Below are 18,827 nucleotides of genomic sequence, written 5' to 3'. Positions count from 1 at the left end.
TTTGACTACCGTTTCAACTTCAGATTTTCCACATCTTCTTAAACTATTTTGTAATTTTTAAATTTTCTTATAAAATTATCCATATAGTTTTCAATTCTTGATATAAAGTTCTTTGTATTATTCTAATTTTAAAAAATCTGTTTGTATGATTTTATGTCCTTTTTTATTCCTGGTAACTTTTCGTGCCTTCTATTTTATTTATTTTGACACAGGGCTTCACTCTGTTGCCCAGGATGAAGTGCAGTGATGCGATCACAGTGCAGCCTCAGCCTCGCAGCTCAAGCAATCCTTTGGCTTCAGCCTCCTGAGTACCTGGGACTACAGGTGCATGCCACACACCCAGGCAAGCTAATGTTTTTCTCTTTTTTTTGTAGAGACAGGGTTTTGCCATGTTGCTTGAACTCCTGGGTTCAAATGATCCTCCCATTTTGGCCTCCAAAGTTTTGGATTTACAGGTGTGAGCCACCGCACTCGACCTGTCTTCTTTTTAAGAAATTTATATTTGCCAAATAAACCTATTGTTATTAGCCTTTTAAAAGAGTTTTGCTCAATGCTACCTATTTTTTCCTGTTTCATTAATTTCTGCTTTATTAATGACAATATTTTTCATCCGTTTTTCATTATCACCCCTCAAGAATTGGTTTCAGGTTTGTTTTTCCCTAATCACTCCATTCCCCACATCCCTATAAAATCTTAAACCACACATATAGTGTATATTAATTTATGTAGTATGCTCTTTTGGAGGCCACAACCATTTTAATATTTAAATATTTGTTTTCCTTTTCTTCTGGAGTTGAAAGCTTAGCTGATTCACCTTCACTCAATCTTTCTCTTTTTTTGAATAAAATATTTAAAGCTGTAAGTTACATTTCTTCCCCTAGTGTCTTTTTGCTTGCTATATAGTGCTTTTTGTTTTCATTCAGCTCTAAATTTCTGCAATTACCCATTTGTCTAACTTATGTGGAGGCTTGCTGTTACACTTCTCAATTTATGGATTTTTTTAAATGATATTTTTGTTGTATTTTTATGTGATTACCTGCCTGAAGTTTGTCTAGACTTTCTTTCTATCTTCCCATGTGGCCAATAGGAATGCTTGCAATGTTTAAATATTTAGGTTTGATTTTTATAGTAGGCTTTTGGCAGATACCTTTTATCAACCTAAGAAATTGTGTTACCAGTTTACTAAGGTGTTTTTAAATTAAATCACAAATCATTGTTGAGTTTTAACAAACACCTATTTTTGAAACTATTGAGATGATCATGCCTTTTTACTTTTAAATTTCTATTAATTTGATCAATTACTTTATTTCATGTGTCTCATCTTCTTACACTTTCTAATGACCTAATTCTGTATATTTTCCAAGCAACCATCTATATTCCCACTGACAATGGTAATATCACTGAAACTAAGCTAAAAATACTTGGAAGTATTGTTTACATTTTCTGTAATCATTGACTAAACAAATCTCAATGATAGGGATGATTTCCCAGTGCTTTCTCTGCAAATTCAAGCAGGTACCTCTCAACATTGTCTTGGACCTAAGAGCCTGAGTGAAGACAGGATCCTATAAAGCTTGCTTCCATTCTTCTGTTAGATCTCTTGGGGTTCTAATCACCTCTTCTAACCTACTAATGATTAAAATGCCGCTGTCCTTTATAATTCCATCTTTAAGATTGTTGGCTACTGGTCTTTCTTATTTTTCTTTTCACATCATCAATATGGTCCTCTGAAAACACAAGCTTTCTTCTAAATAAATCCTTCTCTTCCTCAAGCTTAACCTAACTATCTTCCTTTCTTCAGTTTTCACCCTTGTACAGCATCTATTTTGACTTCAAGATTTAAATATATATTTGAAACAAATATGGCTCTATTTTATTTCCTGAATAGATCCTGATTCCTAGGGAGAGAAGGATTCAGGCAAAAGCCTTTTTAATACCCTTTCTGCCTTTGGGATTATGGTATACATTGCTTTTTTCTTCCTCAAACTTCTATATAACAAAAACTTCCATTCCTCTTTATGTTATTTATGATAAAATCCACCATTTCTCTGTGGTCGAACACACAAGAAATTCAGCTGAGGCCTTGAAATTCCACTGTCAGGACTTATATAGTCAATACATCTGGTACCAGCTTGGAACATAAGTAGAAGGTTACTGGATATTCCATATAAATTAAAGGACTTGGAGCCTTCAATTGGGTTCCTTGGCACTATTAAAGGGTGCATTTCAAATCAAGGTAAAGGGGAAACTGATCTTATACCACCCGATACTTCCCAGAAGAATTTAAGAGCTAGAATCTCCCTAACCTGTGCTCTTATACATACATGGAACTTATGCCATTTACCTTAAAATCCTCAACTGCAATTCTGGCTAAGAATAAAGGCAGTGCAAGCTGATCTATTCAATAGTGCCTTCCCTTTTTGAAGCCATATCTCAGCTACAGATATCTATGTCTCAGCTATATCTCAGCTATATCTATGTGAATCAAAATCAGCCAAGTGGTCTGTACAGCTCACTTTTGCCAAGGTCTGTGCTGTCTCTAAAAAATTAGTGGCTTGTGTGAGGACACTTGCTATCATAGGCTGCTAAGACTTGAAAAGACCAAAGAAACTGAAAGGCTGAAGATCGCTAAAGCATTAAAGCCCTATACTCTGGCATTACAGACATCCAATCTCCACACATCTTATTTTGGTTCCCTAATTCCTTGAAGTGTCTATTTCTCAAGATTTAACAGGCAAGGCACATCTCAATTTGGTGAGGCTTAAGAGAGAAAATTAATTCTACCTCTTTCCCCTGTATGTTATTAGCCAAATGAATAATAGATAAAAGAATCAGACTAATGAGGATCAAAATATCAGTACAGTTATTCCCTGAAATAAACTGGAGATTGGTTCTAGGATCCCTGCATCTACCAAAATCCATGCACACCCAAGCCCCTCAATTGGCCCCGTGGAACCTATGTGTATGAAGAGTTTTATATTCTATTTGCATATGACTTTTTGCATATGTGTAGAGAACAGCATGAGCAGGCTTTGCATCCCACAAGTATTATATTTTTGAACTGTTTGGTTGAAAAAAATCTGCACACAAGTGGACTTGTGCAGTTCAAACTTGTGTTGCTCAAGGGTCAACTGTTACTTTGCTGATTAAGCTGTATCATGGTTAAAACCTGGCTTTCTAATACGCTGACTCCCCTACCCCTCCTAATTACTTGTCTTGGATCTGGACTACCCAAAGAAAAATACACAGTGGAAATACTTACCTGGACAGCAGCAACGAGCAGGGCTGCTCCAAAAGTAGGAACAGAGAGAGGTGTTCTTCAAACCTGCCTCTAGAAGGCATGTCTGGGGCTCAGCAGGTGTGCTTACCTTACCCTATGGAAGAAGGATCTCAGTGAAGGCAGGGAGATGCAAAAAGAGAAGAGAACTTAAGAGTGTGTGTGTACAATGACAGCCCCCCACCTCCCTATGTCTTCATCAGAGAATATATTATTTTTCCTTTGGGGAGAAGGAGTAGAGGTAGAGATGGGGTCAAAAATGATTTTCCAGTATGGTTCCCTACTTGGATAAGAACAGGGAAATAGGGACAAATGACATATTCTTGCCTCCATGAGTTGGGGCAAAGCCTCTATTCTTCACATCCTCCCAGCAGAGGCAGGAGCTCCAACTCCCTCATACCCAAGGTCTGACCTAGAACTCATTCCCAGCCTTCAACCCATATTTCAGGAAGAGGTCTATGGATAGATTCTGTTACTAGATCATTCCTATATCAGAACTGGGGATAGCAGGGATGGGGCAAGGGCTCAGAGGTTCAGGCTGACCCCAACCAACCCCCAAATGTACTCATTCATTGAGCTCCATCTGATTAACAAAAAGAAACCAAAGAAACACCAATAAAATGAGGAAGCCCTTTGCTAAGTACTCCTCGAGAACTCTGTGGTTGATGGAGTGAAAAAGGTAACAAAAATACTCAGACTAAGAAAGATCCACCTAAAAACCTTGTATCTGGCTACTCCTATGTCCCGAGTATCCCCCTCCCCACCACCTCAAGACCTGGGAGGAATCAGTTTTATCAATGAAAGACATGTCACATTGAGATTGTCAGAGGCCATACCCAGATAAAAGTCCCCAGTGTACAAGAACCCAAATAAGGACACTATTTGGGAGCTTGAGAATCAAAAGTTATTTATCAATGTGATTGGAAAAGCCAAGCTTTCTTGAAACCAATTTCAGAATGGTTAGTGGGAATTCTTGTTAGCTTCTTTGGTCCACTTACCCAAGGGCAGATCTTCCACTTTAAAGGACAAAGAGGAAACAGTAGTCTTCAGTGGGGCCCACGGTGCCCTAGCTATCCAGCCCCAGCTGAAGAAACAGAGCAAAGAGAGGACTCCTTCTAATACCAAAACTCACTTTCATGGGTGCCTTCTCCTCCCACATGTAACTCAACAGCATCACCTTCCCTGCTTAGTCTTCATTAGGAAATACTAAACCTCTTCAGGGTCACAGGCCATACTCTTTGGTTGCTTTCTAAGGACCCCTCCCTCACTTAGTGTAGGAGCACATAGTAGAGTCCCAATGCCATGTTTGTATCATTCACTCTCTCGAGGATGCTGGAATGCCCAGGACCAGAAAAAGAAGGCAATTCACTCTGAAAATTAACCTAGCAGGTCCAAAAAGAAAGTCTCTCCTAGGATGTCAAAAGTCATTCTCACTTTATGTCCACACAGTGTAAAGGGAGGGAATGTACTTAATCTCTTAAGAAAAGGGCTTTCGGGTCAAACACAATAGGCAAAGGGTTCAATCAACATGTAAAGATACACAGAAGCAATACAGACTAGGGAGGGAAGGACTAAGGTCCCAGAGAGGAGGAAGAGATGGGGTAACAAAGTGTGAGGGAAACAATCACTTAGCAGGCCAGACACCTAAGTTCTAGTCATGGCTCTTCCCTCCCAGCAACCCAGCATGTAACTTTGAGCTCATCTAGCCTTCAGTATCCTCATCTGCAAAATATGGGAAAGCAGTTTGTTTCACCAGATGCCTATTAGAGTCCTATGAGATTATGGCATCTTCCCCAAGTGTCATTGATGGACTATTGCAAAATATTCAGAAAGGGGCCAAAGGGGATCTCCCAGGGCAGGGAACGCCTGTCAGCCTCATCTCTAAAGAAAGGGTCACATATACACACATTCATACATACACAAGCAGAGTGGTCAATGATTTCATCCACAGCAGCAGAGACACATATAGAAGAAACAAATACTGTTGATGTCTGATTCCTTCATAGTGGGAGAGGGCCCTGAGGATGTAACCTGGAGGGACTATAGGGTCAGAAGAGAAAGGTCCTCCTATTTGATAACAGCTATCACCTTGCTACTCCTTCCTCAAATCCAAGGGAGCCAGCTCCTTGGAATAAACCAGTCTATTACCTTTCCTCTCCCATCCACCAACTCACCTGTTTCAGAAACAAAAATCTGCAGACTCTGAGGGAATAAACAGAATCTACCACTCCTGAGATTACATAAGGTGGGGCAGCTGTGTCCACATGCCTCTATTTCCCTGAAAGTTATCAATGGTTACTAATGGTCTTGTTTTGGGTCCCGCCCAACCCTAAGGTCGTTTGAGTTTTCTCTGAGTGAAGCGGGGAGCTAGGCTGGACCATCCTTTTCTTTCTGGTGCCTCTACGGTTGTTTTCAAGTGTTTAACCAATCTCAGCATCAGAGTGATCCAGGAAGTTACCATTCTCAAATAGGAAACCAAATGGAGAGAAGGGCTAAGACGCAAGTGCAGGGTTCCAAATCATGCAGTAAGACCTGCAAACAGACTCACACCCCAGACATCAAGAAGCATCTCCCATCCATACATCTACATGGAGCTTACGTGGCCTCTCCTAGCAGAGGTAGCTGGGGCAATTGGGGGAAGTGGAGGGCATTAGCCTCCCATTAACCTGGGATCCCTATTTAAAAGATGCTAAAAATAAATTAGTAAACATTGCTGTTTACAGAAATAGAAATCATTTCTGTTTCAAAGGCCTCTCACCATCCCAGTCCTGGACATTTCCAAGACTGCCACCCCTGACACCCTCTCCAAGGTCCACCCTAGTGGGTGGGTGAGACACCAGAGTCCTTTGAGACTGGGAGCTCCTCAGGCATCTGAGAATTCCAGTTTCACATCCCTGGTTCCAGGGAGGGGAGAATCTTCAGTACTCTGAAGAGTACCAGAGTTCATCCCTTCTTAGTTCCTAGGGGCTGTCTTGAGGCAATCCCCACTTTTAGGATGATATAAACGTTGCAAGAATTCCCGCTATTTTCGGGCCCCCAGTACCTCCCCAGAGTCCACACGTCTGCCTGGACCCACCCTCAGAGCAGAGGAACCAGTTCTGTGCCTTGGTGTAATGACTCTGGGAAAGAGGAATGGGCAGAGAGAAGGCAGGGACAACAGCTGGGGGATCATCCTTGAGGGTACGACTGACAGCAACAACTGTCCTACAGGCAGGTGGTGAAGCTGGGCGTCTGGCCGGGGCCGCTGGAGGCGGAGCTTTCCACCTCGCTGGTGAGTGGCGGGTCGACGCGGGGAGTGCGACGACGCCCCCGGTACTCGATCATGTCAGGATGATAGGTAGGGTGGCGGCGAGCGTGCTTGGTCAGGTGGTCGCTCCGGGAGAACTGCTTGGGGCAGAGGGGGCAGGAGAAGCGTTTCTCGCCCGTGTGCGTCCTGTAGTGGCGGGCCAGCTCGTCGGAACGCGTAAACTTCTTGTCGCAGTCGAGCCAGTCGCAGGAGAAAGGGCGCTCACCCGTGTGGGTACGCTGGTGGGACTTGAGGTGCGATGACTTGTAATAGGCTTTGTTGCAGCCCGGGAAGGGGCATTGGTGGCGCTTGGCAGCAGGTGTGACAGGCCTCCTCCGGGGCACCTGATCCATGGCGGGGACGGGGCCGGCCCCTAGGGCCCCATGAGAGACCCCGCCAGAGGCTGCAGGCGCGCCCGCGGTGGCTTGCGCGCTCCGGACGGCGGGTGCACCGGAGGAACTCTCGGGAGCGCAGACCGCTGCAGCGCAGGAGGCGGGAGCCGGCTCGGAGCACGGGGTCTGGTCCGAGCACGGGGTCGGGTCGGAGAAGCCGGACGAGGCGCGTAGAGCTTCCCCCGAGTTCTCCCGGGAGCCCTCGCCAGAGCTGCCGCGCGAGTCTGCCCAGACGCCGGCAGCCAGCAGGTGGGGCGAGGCACCGCCCGCGCCGGGGCTGGGGGCGGGGACCTGGGGGAACGGGGGGACCGACGCGGGCCCCGGTGGCCCCGGACCCGGCAGAGCGGACTCCGGCGCCGCCGCACCCACCTCCGAGCCTGCGGCTCCGCCCGCGCCCTCGGGGTCCGGCGGGCGGCGGTGAACCACGGCGCCCGCGGACATGGACACCAGGCACTCGGCGGCGAAGTAGTCCAGGCACGCCACGGCGGCCGACATGCTGGGACCGCCCGGCCGCCGGCGAGCGCGGTCCGAACGCGGCCGGCCGCGGGCTAGGGAGTTCCCGGGAGCGTCCGTCCCGCAGCCTCGGAGCGAGAAGCAGGAGGCCGGGTGCGCGCCGCCCGCCGCCCGCCGCCCGCTGCCGCCGCCGCGCCGCCGCCGCCGCCGCCGCAGCAGCAGCCGCCACCGCCGCCCGCTCGGAGCCCGCCCCGCCTGACGCGCCCCTGACGCACCGGAGCCCGCGGGGGCGGCGGAGACCCGCCCCGGCCCACAGGACACCCCCTCGGAACGCGCGGCCCCCAGGCTAAGTCGGGTTTAACAGCCGCAGAAACTATCTTGTCTCCGCGCTCTTTCTTCTGCTGGCGAGCCAGGTAATGGTAACCGAGCGAAACTCCCCGGTCGGAACTTCTGGGCGGCCGCGGCCTCGCCCCCCCGCCCGCTGGTCGGTCGCCAGCTGGGTGTCCCGCGGAGTCCCAGAAAGTTGTTTTTTTTTTTTTTTGAGGAAAAAAATGGCTAATACCTGACACGTCTTTCGGTTAATAATTGCGATTGTTCGCGAAGTGGTCTGGAATTCCATTTCACTCCCCGTTCGCCGCTCTCAGACTAAATTGCAAATATCCCCAAGTCTGCAGCGAAAAAGTTTTCTCATGGAGCAGCTCAGCTGTGAATCCCGGCCCGGGAACAGTTGCCTAAATAGATCCGCTACGTAGCCATTAATTAATAGCATCTCGAAACAGAAACAGTTTTAACCTTGGAAAAGCTGAGAATCCTCTCCCGGTTGAAATTGAAACTTCAAATCCTTTGGGTAACGATTTAACTATTCAGCCAACGAAAGAAAAATCCACGTTTAAACTGCATTAACCTGTCACTGGCATCCAAACAGGTTTTCACGCTGAAATATAAATTATAGTCTGGCGGCGAGATAAACACATTAAAATGGACTCCCACAATTTTAATAATAGAAAGTCACGTTTCCAATTAGGCAATATCTCCTAATTTGCTTTTGACCAAGTTAAAAGGAAGGAAATGCAGCACATGATATAGAATGCTCATATGGTGTTTAGAGTGATTGTGGAGGTTTGCCTTTTTTTTTTTTTTTTTTTTAAATAATGAAATATATGTACGGTTTCTTTTACGTGGCTTCATTGCTTTCATTTTCCCCTCGTTTTTATTTTTAAAAATATAAAACCACATAGAAAAACAAACAGGATAATTTCTGAGAATAGTCATATCTTAGTTTTTGATGTATGCAAGCTTTTGTATGAGTGAATTATGTGCATTTTATCTGTAGTTCTTCAGTACTTTTTCTTTTGAAAATTAACAGCACGTATGCATCCAGAGTAACATACTTTCGTGTATTTACTGCCTAGGATAATCAAATGTGAAATTTTGTTATAGTTGTTTCATGTTTTAATTTATATTAAACATTACAGATAGAGTTGAATGTCACTTTATTTCCCTCCCCCATCCCATTTACCTTTCTCCCTCTTCACTTCCTTGGGTAATTAGTATTTTAAAGTGGCTATTTAACCCACATTTGTTTTGATACCCTTATTACCTAATTATATATGTAAATATATGTGTATATCCACGTTTATTAAAAGTTTTAAGTAAATGGTACAGTAGTATACATACTATTTTGCAACTTTTCTCCCTCAATATGATTTTGACAACTATCCAAGTTGACATCTATAGAATCTATTCATTTCAGCAGTTTTTAAATAATATTGTCAATGTTATTTTTAAGGCGATTCCATTGCAAAAGAGTTATTTTTTTTCTGAAGTTCCTTTAGACGATTAACTCTTCATTAATCTACACATTAAACTTCTATCAGAGATAGAATGATTTACTAGTTGTTTTAATTTTATTATTTAGAAAAAATGTGAAGATATTTAAAATACAGAGAGAACAGTACAAGCACCCATATACCTGTCTCATATAATTAATATTAATATTTTGTCTTATCTTCCTCAGATCTATTTTTAAAATTGAAGTACTCAACATTTCTGATAAAATTGAAGTTCCCCTTGTACTGCTCCCAATACCATCCTCCACCCTTTTCCCCAAAGGCAAACACTAACATAAATTTGGTATGTGACTTTCCAGTCTGGGTTTTACACTTTTACTGGATGTGAACCCATAAAATACAGAATATTGGTTTATATAATTTTTTAAATGTACAAACATGCTATTTGACTGTACATATTATTCTTGGACTTGTTTTTTTTTCCTTCATGGTATGTGTTCATTTTTTTCTCTTCGTGTTGATAAATATAGATCCCGTTCATTCATTTTAATTGCTGTAGTGTAGGTCCAAGCATATGAATGTGTCCTGTTTATTTATTCCCTTATTGATGAATATTAAACTGCTGCCAATATTTTGGCACTTAACTTGTACATGTTTCCTTTGCACATATGTGAGAATTTCTCTGTGTATCTACCTAGATGGGGAATTACCAGTCTCCACACACATTTTCAGTTTTGCTAGAGGCTGCCAAATGATTCAATTTGCACACCTATCAGCAGTGTATGAGAGTTCATGTTTCCCTCACATGATCTTCAACACTTTCTAGATTCAAACTTTTATTATTCCTGCCAATTTGATTCTTTTTAAAAAACAGTATCTTGTTTTATTTGAATTTCTCTCACTGCTAGTGAAGCATTTTTTTCCCACATGTTTATTGGTTATTGTGGTTTCCAAGTCTGGGATTTGTTTTTTCACAATCCTTGTTCATTTTTTTCAATGGACCGTGTATGTTTTATCTTTTTTTTTCCTCCTGATTTGTAGGAATTCATGCGTATAAACATTGAATATAGTGTGTCAGTCTGTGGCTTGTCTTTTAGCTGCTTTTGATGTCTTTTGCACTATAGAAAACTTAAAATGTACTCATTCATGGATCTCTTTCTTTATAGTATCATTTGTGGATTATTAAAGAAACCTCTCCATACCCGATACGTGAAGGTAGCCTCTTATGTCTTTTTCTTTAATGGTTTAAAGTTTTGCTTTCCATACATGAGATTGGTCTATCTGGGACTTATTTTTTTTTAATAGTGTAAAGTAGGAATTTAATAATTTTACTCCTCCCTTTTCCCCCAACCCCCATTTGGAAAGCCTGTCTTAACCTGATTTACTGAACAGTCTTTCATGTCCCTATTAATGTGTAACACCACCAATGATTGTAAATTAAATTTCCATGTATTCATGAATATGTTTCTAGTTTGTCCTTTTCCACTGATCAAACCAAATTTGAGCCAATACCACATTCTTAATTACTATGGCTTTATAAATCTTGAGGTATAGAAGGACATGTTCCCTCTTTATTCATTTAAAAAATTGTGTTAGGTAAAGTACATATCATTTTGCAACTTGCTTTTCTCCCTCAGTGTGATTTTGAGAGCTACCCATGTTGATACCTGTAGATCTGCTTTATTAATTTCATGAATGTATGGACTATTTTTGGACTTCTGTTCTTCTGTGCTAACTTTGGCATTAGTTTGTCAAGTTGCATTGAATCACTCTGTTGGTCTTTTGCTTAGTGAAATTTATAGGTTAAAATTGGGGAGCTATGACAACTTTATAAAATTGAGCCACCTAGTACATTAATATTATTCTGATTTTTAAATGTCTTTCAATAACATTTTATAATTTGTTTATAAAACTCTTGTACCTCTTTGTTAGATTTATTCCTATTGTACCTTACAGCTTTTGCTGTTAGTAAAGTGAGATCTTTTCTATTAAATGTTTAAACTGGTCATTGCTGCTGCTGTCATTGTTAGGGATGCAGTAGATTTTGGAATAATCTTAAAATTTTGTTAGATAATGTTGGCAGAGATGCTGAACTTATTAGTTAAATGGTTTATTTGTAGATTCATTTGTGTTTTCATATAGATGATAATATCTCTAAATAATACTCCTAATACATTTTCTCCTTTCTTATCTCCTTGGGTGGGCTAGGACCTTCAATGTAACATCAAATAGAAAGGGTGAGTACAAGCATTGTTTTCCTATTTTACCTCATTGAGAATGTTTCTCGTGTCAAAATTATGATATTTGTTTTTAAGTCTTTGGTAGAAAATCTTCATTAGTTTCCTTCTATTCCATTTATGCTTAAAGTGGGAATATTGTTAAGCCATGAAATGAATATTGAAATGTTATTAAACGCTTTTTCTAAAAATATTGAGATGATTACAGGTTTTATCTTCGCTATGTTAATGTGACAGGTCACATTGTTAGATGTTTCTGATGTGAACCTACCCTCGCATTCCTGATTTAAACCCTGCTTTGCCTTAATGTACTGTTATTTATTAATACAGCATGTCATGTATTTTATTTTAGCATCTGCGTTCATAAGTGACATTGGTTTAGAAGTTTCCAATTGCATTTGGAAATTTCCTCTTTCCATATTCTATGACAGTTTGGATGAGATAGGTATGATTTGTTCCTTGACTGTTTGGTAAATCTCATCTGTGAAACTATCATATTTTGAAAATTCAATTTAATTTCTCTAATGAAAATTTTTGGTTTCTTTGGGTTTTCTATTTCATTAGTTAATTTTGATGATTCACATTTTCTTTTTAAATTAATATTTTACTACATTTAAACCTTTAAAATGTTGGTGTGTGGTTCATAGTATCTCTTTAAAAATTCTTTATGGTGTCTGTAGTTCTACCTTATTTTTCATTCTTGATTATTATGTATTTGTAAATTCTCTATTTTTTTGTCTTAACAAAGATTTGTCTGTATATTTAGACAAACCTATAGAGGTTTGTCTGTAGTCTTTACAAATAGGCAGCTTTTGTTGAACATATATCTGTTTCTTTCTAAATGTGTATGTTTGTTAATTTCTATATTTATTTTTATTAATCCCTCACATTTTCATTGAGTTTAATGTGTTATTCCTTAGCACCTTGAGTGCTTCAAGTTAAATACCTATCAATTAATTTCCAGTATTTCGTATTTTCTAATATATAATTTAGGGCTATAACTTTCTCTTAAAGAGAAATTTCCCTTGCTTTATCTGTATCCCACAAGTTTTTAAAATAGTGCTTTCATTGCCATTCAGTACTAAATACTTTATGATTCCACTGTGATTTCTTAAATATGAAATTTTCATTAGGGTGCTATCCCTGGATTTCCCTGGCAATTGTATCACTTGAGCTAGTCTGTAACCAGTGCTCATTGTGTAACCGCTCAGGAATTGGCTCTGGAAGTATAATTGTGGATTATTTGAAAAGGAAAGTGGAATAAGGGTAATTTTTTTAATGCGGCATATACTGTGGCCTTGAAGTAAATGTTACCAAAATAATGTCTCTCCCAAGCCCATTCAGAAGCTTCCAGGAACAACATGAAAGACATGTTCCTGAAGGCCTTGAGCAACTGACTGGTCCATTCCTTTGGTCACAAGTTCAGGACATGAACATAGTAGGTTTTACATAAATATAATAGGATAAATGAATAGGAATATACAAGCTGACACATTAGTATTATTATTCAGTTATGATTATTAATCCCAAACAGACATTCAACATTCCTAGAAATATTGCACACCTGTTTGCATCTGCTGCCTTTTGGCAAAAGCTAGTCTGTTCCTGTTCTAGCTCTGTTACCTATTGCTTTCTTAAGGTCCACAATCCATAACATACCTTCTCTCTCTCCAACATCTTCTGTTTTTTTTCTTCTGTACAGAATAATTAGAATCAATATTCAATATTGGATTAATATATTCAGTTAAAAACAATCCGTCTATCTTGCTCTCAACTCTCCTTTCTCTTCAAGCTACTGCCACATGACTAGGTTGCTGATGAAAGTCACATTTCTCCAGTGCCAAGTACCACTTCCTTATCCTCATGTATTATTAAATATGCTTCAATATCTAGCCCTTACTTTGCTACAGAAATGCTTGCCAAGATTAACATTGATGCACCACAATGTAAATGTACTTAACACCACTGAACTGTACATTTTAAAATGGTTAAAGTGATAAACTTTATATTATATATATTTTACTACAATTTTTAAAGCTTTTCTTTTCTCAAAAGGAGAAAAAATTAATATTGATCCCCCTGTTGCTAAATTCAATCCTCAAATAACTAGAACTCTCAGAGCAGTTGAGCAATTCTTGAAACACTTTCTTCTTTTGGCTTCTGTGATACTACATTCTGTTGGGCTTTCTTCATTTTTCTCACTGTTCCTTAACAGTTTAAGTCTTAATTACTCATTCCACCTCTTTAACCTCTAAAATTTAAAATTCTGCGGAACTCTATCCTAGGTCTTCTTCTCTCAGTTCTACCCACTTTCTCTAGGTAATTTTGAACATTTTCCCGTGATTTAAGTACACCTGTATCCCAACAATTTATAAATGTTATAATCTTTAGCCCAGATCTCTTTTCCAGAGATGTCAGGCAGTCTTGACTACTTGACAGATCCCCAGCCTTCCTGGGATGTCCTACTGATATTTCAAACAAGAGATTCAAAAATCAAATTTACCCCAAATCTGCTCTTACTGTTTTCTTCCCTGTTTCAGTACACAGAACTGTCATCCATTCCTGCTCCTTAGACCAGGAAACTGGGGTCATTCTTGACACTTCCCTCTCCATCAGCCCCCACATTTAATTAACCTTCAACTTTGGTTATTCTGCTTTCAAAATGCATCTTGACCATCTCTTTTCTCATTTTTTCCTGCTGGTACCTAATCCACATCAACATCAGCTTTTGGTCAGACCACTGTAATACTGGGTTGCTTAACTAGTTCCTCTGCTTCACTCTTGCTCCATTCCAGTGTCTTCCCCCTATAATTGCTACATGGTGAAGTCATCAAAATCTTCCTATAGCACTTAAGACAAATTCAAAATGGCAGTCAATGGTCTGGCTCCCATTCACCTTTCTATTTGACCTTCCACTTACTCACTGTATTCCAGCTTACACTGGCCTTAGAAAACACTAGTTCCTCAAATGGTCAAACTAAAATCTTTGCGTATGCTGCTCCTTAAACCTAAACTGCTCTTGTCTTCACTTTTTGCCTGAATAATTCCTATGTATCATTCATCCATTTTCACTTCCTCTGAGAATCCTGACATCCCCAATTTAAACTGTATTCCTTCTCTTACATGGTCATTCATTGATTTAACAGATATTAGGTGCCTGTTCTTCACCTAGCATAGTCTTAGGACTGGCAGTAGAGCTGTGAACAAAGCAGTTTCTGCTCTCATGGAACTTACATCCTAATGGAAGAGCCTGATAACAAGCGAATGAGTAAATTCATAGTATTTCAGATATTCAGTGACAGATGCTGTGGAAAACAATAAAACAGGGCCAGTGAGATAGCAAGTTCTGAAAGGGGATATTTTGTGTACAGGGGTCAGGCAAGACTATTCTGATGCGCTGAACTGGAGGGAGTCATCTTGGAGAAATCTAAGAGAAAAATAGGAAGTGTGAAAGTTTTGAAGCAGAAGCATGTTGGGGTGCTGGGCAGCTTAGAGGCTTGCACTGGTTTTCTACAGCTGCTGTAACATGCTATAAACTTAGTGGCCTAAAAGACAAAAATTCCATTTATCTCAGTTCTTTAGAAGTCCAAAATCAGTCTCACTGGCTAAAATCAGGAGGTCAACAGGACTGCATTCTTTTCAGATCCTGGGTGAGAATTCATTTCCTTGCCCTTTTCTAGCTACTAAAAGCAGCTGTCTTTTGGACCCCTTCCTCCCTCTATAAAGCCAGCAATGATGGGTGGAGTTTTTTTCTGATTTTCTTAAACCCGATCTATTCTTCTCCCTCTTGTTTCTGCTTATAAGAACGCTTCTGATTACATTGGTCCCACCTGAATAATCCAGTTTAATTGCCCTATCCGAAGATCAGCTAATTAGTAACTTTTATTCCATCTGAGTTCTGAGTATTAGGATCTGGACATCTGTGGGGAACCATTATTCTGCCTAGCACAAGGTTGAAGTGGACTAAGGGAAGGGAAGAATGAGTTCAGGGACCGGATTGAGTGGGAGGCAGGTCATGTAGGGCCTTGTAAACAATGTGGAGAGGGAGATGGGAAGTCTTAAGGAGGAGGATTGATTCACCTTGATTGCTGTGTGGCTGGTAGACTCAATGGCAAACAAGAGTGGAAGCAGGAGACCGGTTAATACCCTACTGCAGAAATCTAAGACAAAGATGATGGTGGTTTAGATCAGAGTGGTAGCAGTGAAGGTAGTGAGATGTGGTCAGATCCGGGATGTTGTTTGCAGCTAGAGTGAGGAATAGATCTGCTAAGGTGTTGCATGTAGGGTATAAGAGAATGTGAGGATTCATGAATGACTGCAAGGATTTCAGTCCAGTAACTGGAAGAATATACTTTCTATTTTGAGATGGGGGTGGCTTTAGAAGAAGTGGGATGCAGGATGTAGAAATTGGGAGTTTGGTTTTGGAAACTTGGACACGTGTTTTAGACATCTAATTAGGGATGCTGAGTTGACTCTTGAATCTGAGTCAGATGCTGCTTTTTTTTGTTTTTGGAGACAGTGTCTCACCGTGTTGCCCAGGCTGGCCCTCAATTCCTGGGCTCAAGTGATCCTCCTGCCTCAGCCTCCTGAGTAGCCAGGATAGTGTGATGCTTTTGTAATTCAATGAAGTCCAGCTACATCCCTGACTGGGCAACAGGATAAAAGGGATTTTTTTTAAAGCTATATATTTTTATATGTGCGTTTCTGGAGAACAGGAATTCTAACTCTTAGTAGAGTTTTTCAAAATGCCTTGTATCATTATTTGATAGTTTTTAAATATTATGATCGTAAGATATCTAAATATAATTAAAACGGATAGTTTTGTGTCAAACTATAAAAACAAAGATTATATTTTAGGAAATCTAACCATTTAATATCTATTGGCTTTTTAAGTTCAATTTCCATTCTTGATAAAACCTCTGTGTTCTTAGCTGTCAGGTTTCTTTTAGGTCCAGCTGAACTTCTTTCCTGTGACATTCACTCATGTTAATTTACAAGTCTAAATGAACTATATGTGACCTTGGGAAAAACAGATGAGCTTTTCTTTGGTGAATTTCAAACACTTTTCAGTGCTTCTAGTGTTGTGGGCACATAGCAAATAATCGGAAAATATTTTTATATAATGAGACTGAGAGCAAAGGTCAAACTGAGATGTTTATATGAGACAGAAAAAAAGCGGGTGATGTTAAGATTCTGTGGCATAATAGCTCAGTAGTTCAGCAGTATGTGTGGTGATTTTGGGGTCTGACAAGCCAGATTCAAATCTCATCATGAGACATAGGACCCTCTTCTTTCCCATGAAGGGAATATAAATTGGTGCAACAGTCTGATGATAAGCTGTCAAGGTGGTAATGTTCATACATACGTTATGACTTAGAAATTTTATACCCTAGTTATATGCCATGGAGAAATTCTTGTACTTGGCCCTAGGAAACTTCTACAAAATATGTTCAGAGCACCATTTGCTGCAAAGTTTTGAAGCAACTTATTCGTTAAAATACAAGGAAATACTACACAGTAGTAAAAATAAGCAACGAGGCAACATATCAAAGGGCCATCTCTTAAAAAAATAAAAATAAATACCATAGTCAGGTGTGGCAGCCTGAGCCTGTAGTTGCAGTTACTCAGGAGACTTGAGCCCAGAAGTTCGAGGCTACAGTGAGCTGTGATGGTGCCATTGCACTCCAGCCTGGTGACAGGGGAGGACCTCATCTCTAAATAAATAGATAGGTAGATGAATAGATTAGATAGATAGATAGACCAAAACTAGTTAGATCATGGATAATGTTTTCTGCCTAGTGTATCTAACAGAAAAAAAATCCAAGATTTTAGAAAACTGTGTCAAATACGATATCTTTTATACAATGTAAATACATGATCATCATTAATATATCAATGTTATGATTGTGAATAGTACAGACTCTGCAGCCAGACTGCCACGTTCTGGTTCCATCACTCACCAACTCCATGACCTTGATTGAGCTACTTTCCTTCATTCGCAAAAGGGAATGATAATAATACCTACTTTATTTGGGTTGTACTAATTAGTTAATACATGTGATATGATTAGAACATACATAGGCATGTAAGGCATGTAGTAAGCACTGTATTTGTTATTGTGTATTGTTTATATATTATTCATATGTCTCCACAATATGCCCATACATTAAAAGTATAATACCTTAGCAGGCGTGATAAATACCAAATTTAGAGCAGTAGGTATCTCTGGTATGGGAGAAAAGGGAATGGAGTTTCAACAGATTCTTTCCTTGTTTATTTATTTCCTAAAAAGCCTGAAGCAAATTAGGTAAATGAGATTGGTCAGTATGGGCATGGGTACAGTGATGTTTGCATTATTCTCTGTACTTTTCTCTGTGTGTGAAATGTTTTATTTTTTTTTAGTCCCAGAACAGAGCCAGAATATTAGATACACAAAACATATCTGCTAAATAAGTGAGTGGCCTGGGGACGCAGCCCTCAGAATGTCTGTCCGGACTCCCCCTTTATTCTGCTCTCCAGAGTAACGGAGAGCAGGGGGCATCTTGTCTGTTAAGAGGGACACTCCTCTCCAGCCACGTGGATGCAGGGCGACAGTGGAGCCAGGCTTTCAAGGTTCTGAGGGAAAATTATTTTGAACCTAGAATTCTATACCCAGGTGAACCCGTCATTCAGTATGAGAGCAAAATGAAAACGCTTTCAGAAATGTACGGGTTCAGAAAATATACCACTCAAGCACCCTCTCCGGAACAATAACTAAACATTGTATTCTGGGAAGATGAAAAATGAATCAAGAGGAAGGCATAAGGGACATGGAACTTAGTGACAAAACACAGCATAATGTAAAATAATTATTGGCCTGGGGGGAGAGGAGAGAGAGGGAGGAAGGGAAAGAGAGAGAAATAACAACCATGTAACATTCTGGAATTAAAATCCCTAATGGTCTTTATGTGGGAGGTAGCAAGAGGGCAAAGGGAAAAAGTAGAGGCGTGAAAAGGTTCCTGACTTGTTCCAGGAGAAGCTACTCATGTTGAACAACTGAAGATGTCGATTTTATCAAATAAGTTTAAATATGTGCTACAAAATGAAAGAGTACTGGAAAAATGGAAATAGGATAACTAATTTCCTAACCATTAAAAGAAAACATTAAATAAAGAAAATGTTACCAATTCAAGAAAAGGAAGAGGAGAAAAGGATAAACAATAACAAAGTATAATAAATAGAAAATACAAAATAAGATGCAGGAGTTAATCCAAAGTATCAATAATCACAAAATGAATTAACTAACCAAATGAAAAGATAGAATCCCTCAGATTGGAGTTAAAAAAAAAAAAGAGAACGGAGGGTAGAAAATTCAAAACCCTAAATAGGTATATGTTGTTTACTTAAAACATC

At 40.1% G+C, this 18,827-nt stretch overlaps 1 protein-coding gene and 1 long non-coding RNA gene across 3 annotated transcripts in view; one reads left to right on the top strand and one right to left on the bottom strand.

Annotated features, from left to right (window-relative positions):
• Nucleotides 1-6,347: 6,347 nt before the first annotated feature.
• Nucleotides 6,348-7,649, bottom strand: KLF14 (KLF transcription factor 14). The gene has a single exon (XM_035254713.3). It carries the CDS (start codon nucleotides 7,448-7,450, stop codon nucleotides 6,482-6,484), a length of 969 nt encoding a protein of 322 aa, XP_035110604.1. The 5' UTR covers nucleotides 7,451-7,649; the 3' UTR covers nucleotides 6,348-6,481.
• Nucleotides 7,650-7,702: 53 nt separating this feature from the next.
• LOC144578448 (uncharacterized) overlaps nucleotides 7,703-18,827 on the top strand; it is a 182,853-nt gene continuing 171,728 nt past the window's right edge. For both annotated transcript variants that reach the window (XR_013524265.1, XR_013524266.1), the window contains exons 1-3: nucleotides 7,703-7,821; nucleotides 10,365-10,413; nucleotides 11,407-11,435. This is a non-coding gene — a long non-coding RNA (uncharacterized LOC144578448). The remainder of the gene's footprint in view (nucleotides 7,822-10,364; nucleotides 10,414-11,406; nucleotides 11,436-18,827) is intronic.

The sequence above is a fragment of the Callithrix jacchus genome, chromosome 11 (assembly GCF_049354715.1).
Source record: "Callithrix jacchus isolate 240 chromosome 11, calJac240_pri, whole genome shotgun sequence".
Lineage (NCBI taxonomy): Eukaryota > Metazoa > Chordata > Mammalia > Primates > Cebidae > Callithrix > Callithrix jacchus.
The sequence above is the reverse complement of the archived record's forward strand: the minus strand, read 5'-3'. Positions and strand labels throughout refer to the sequence as shown.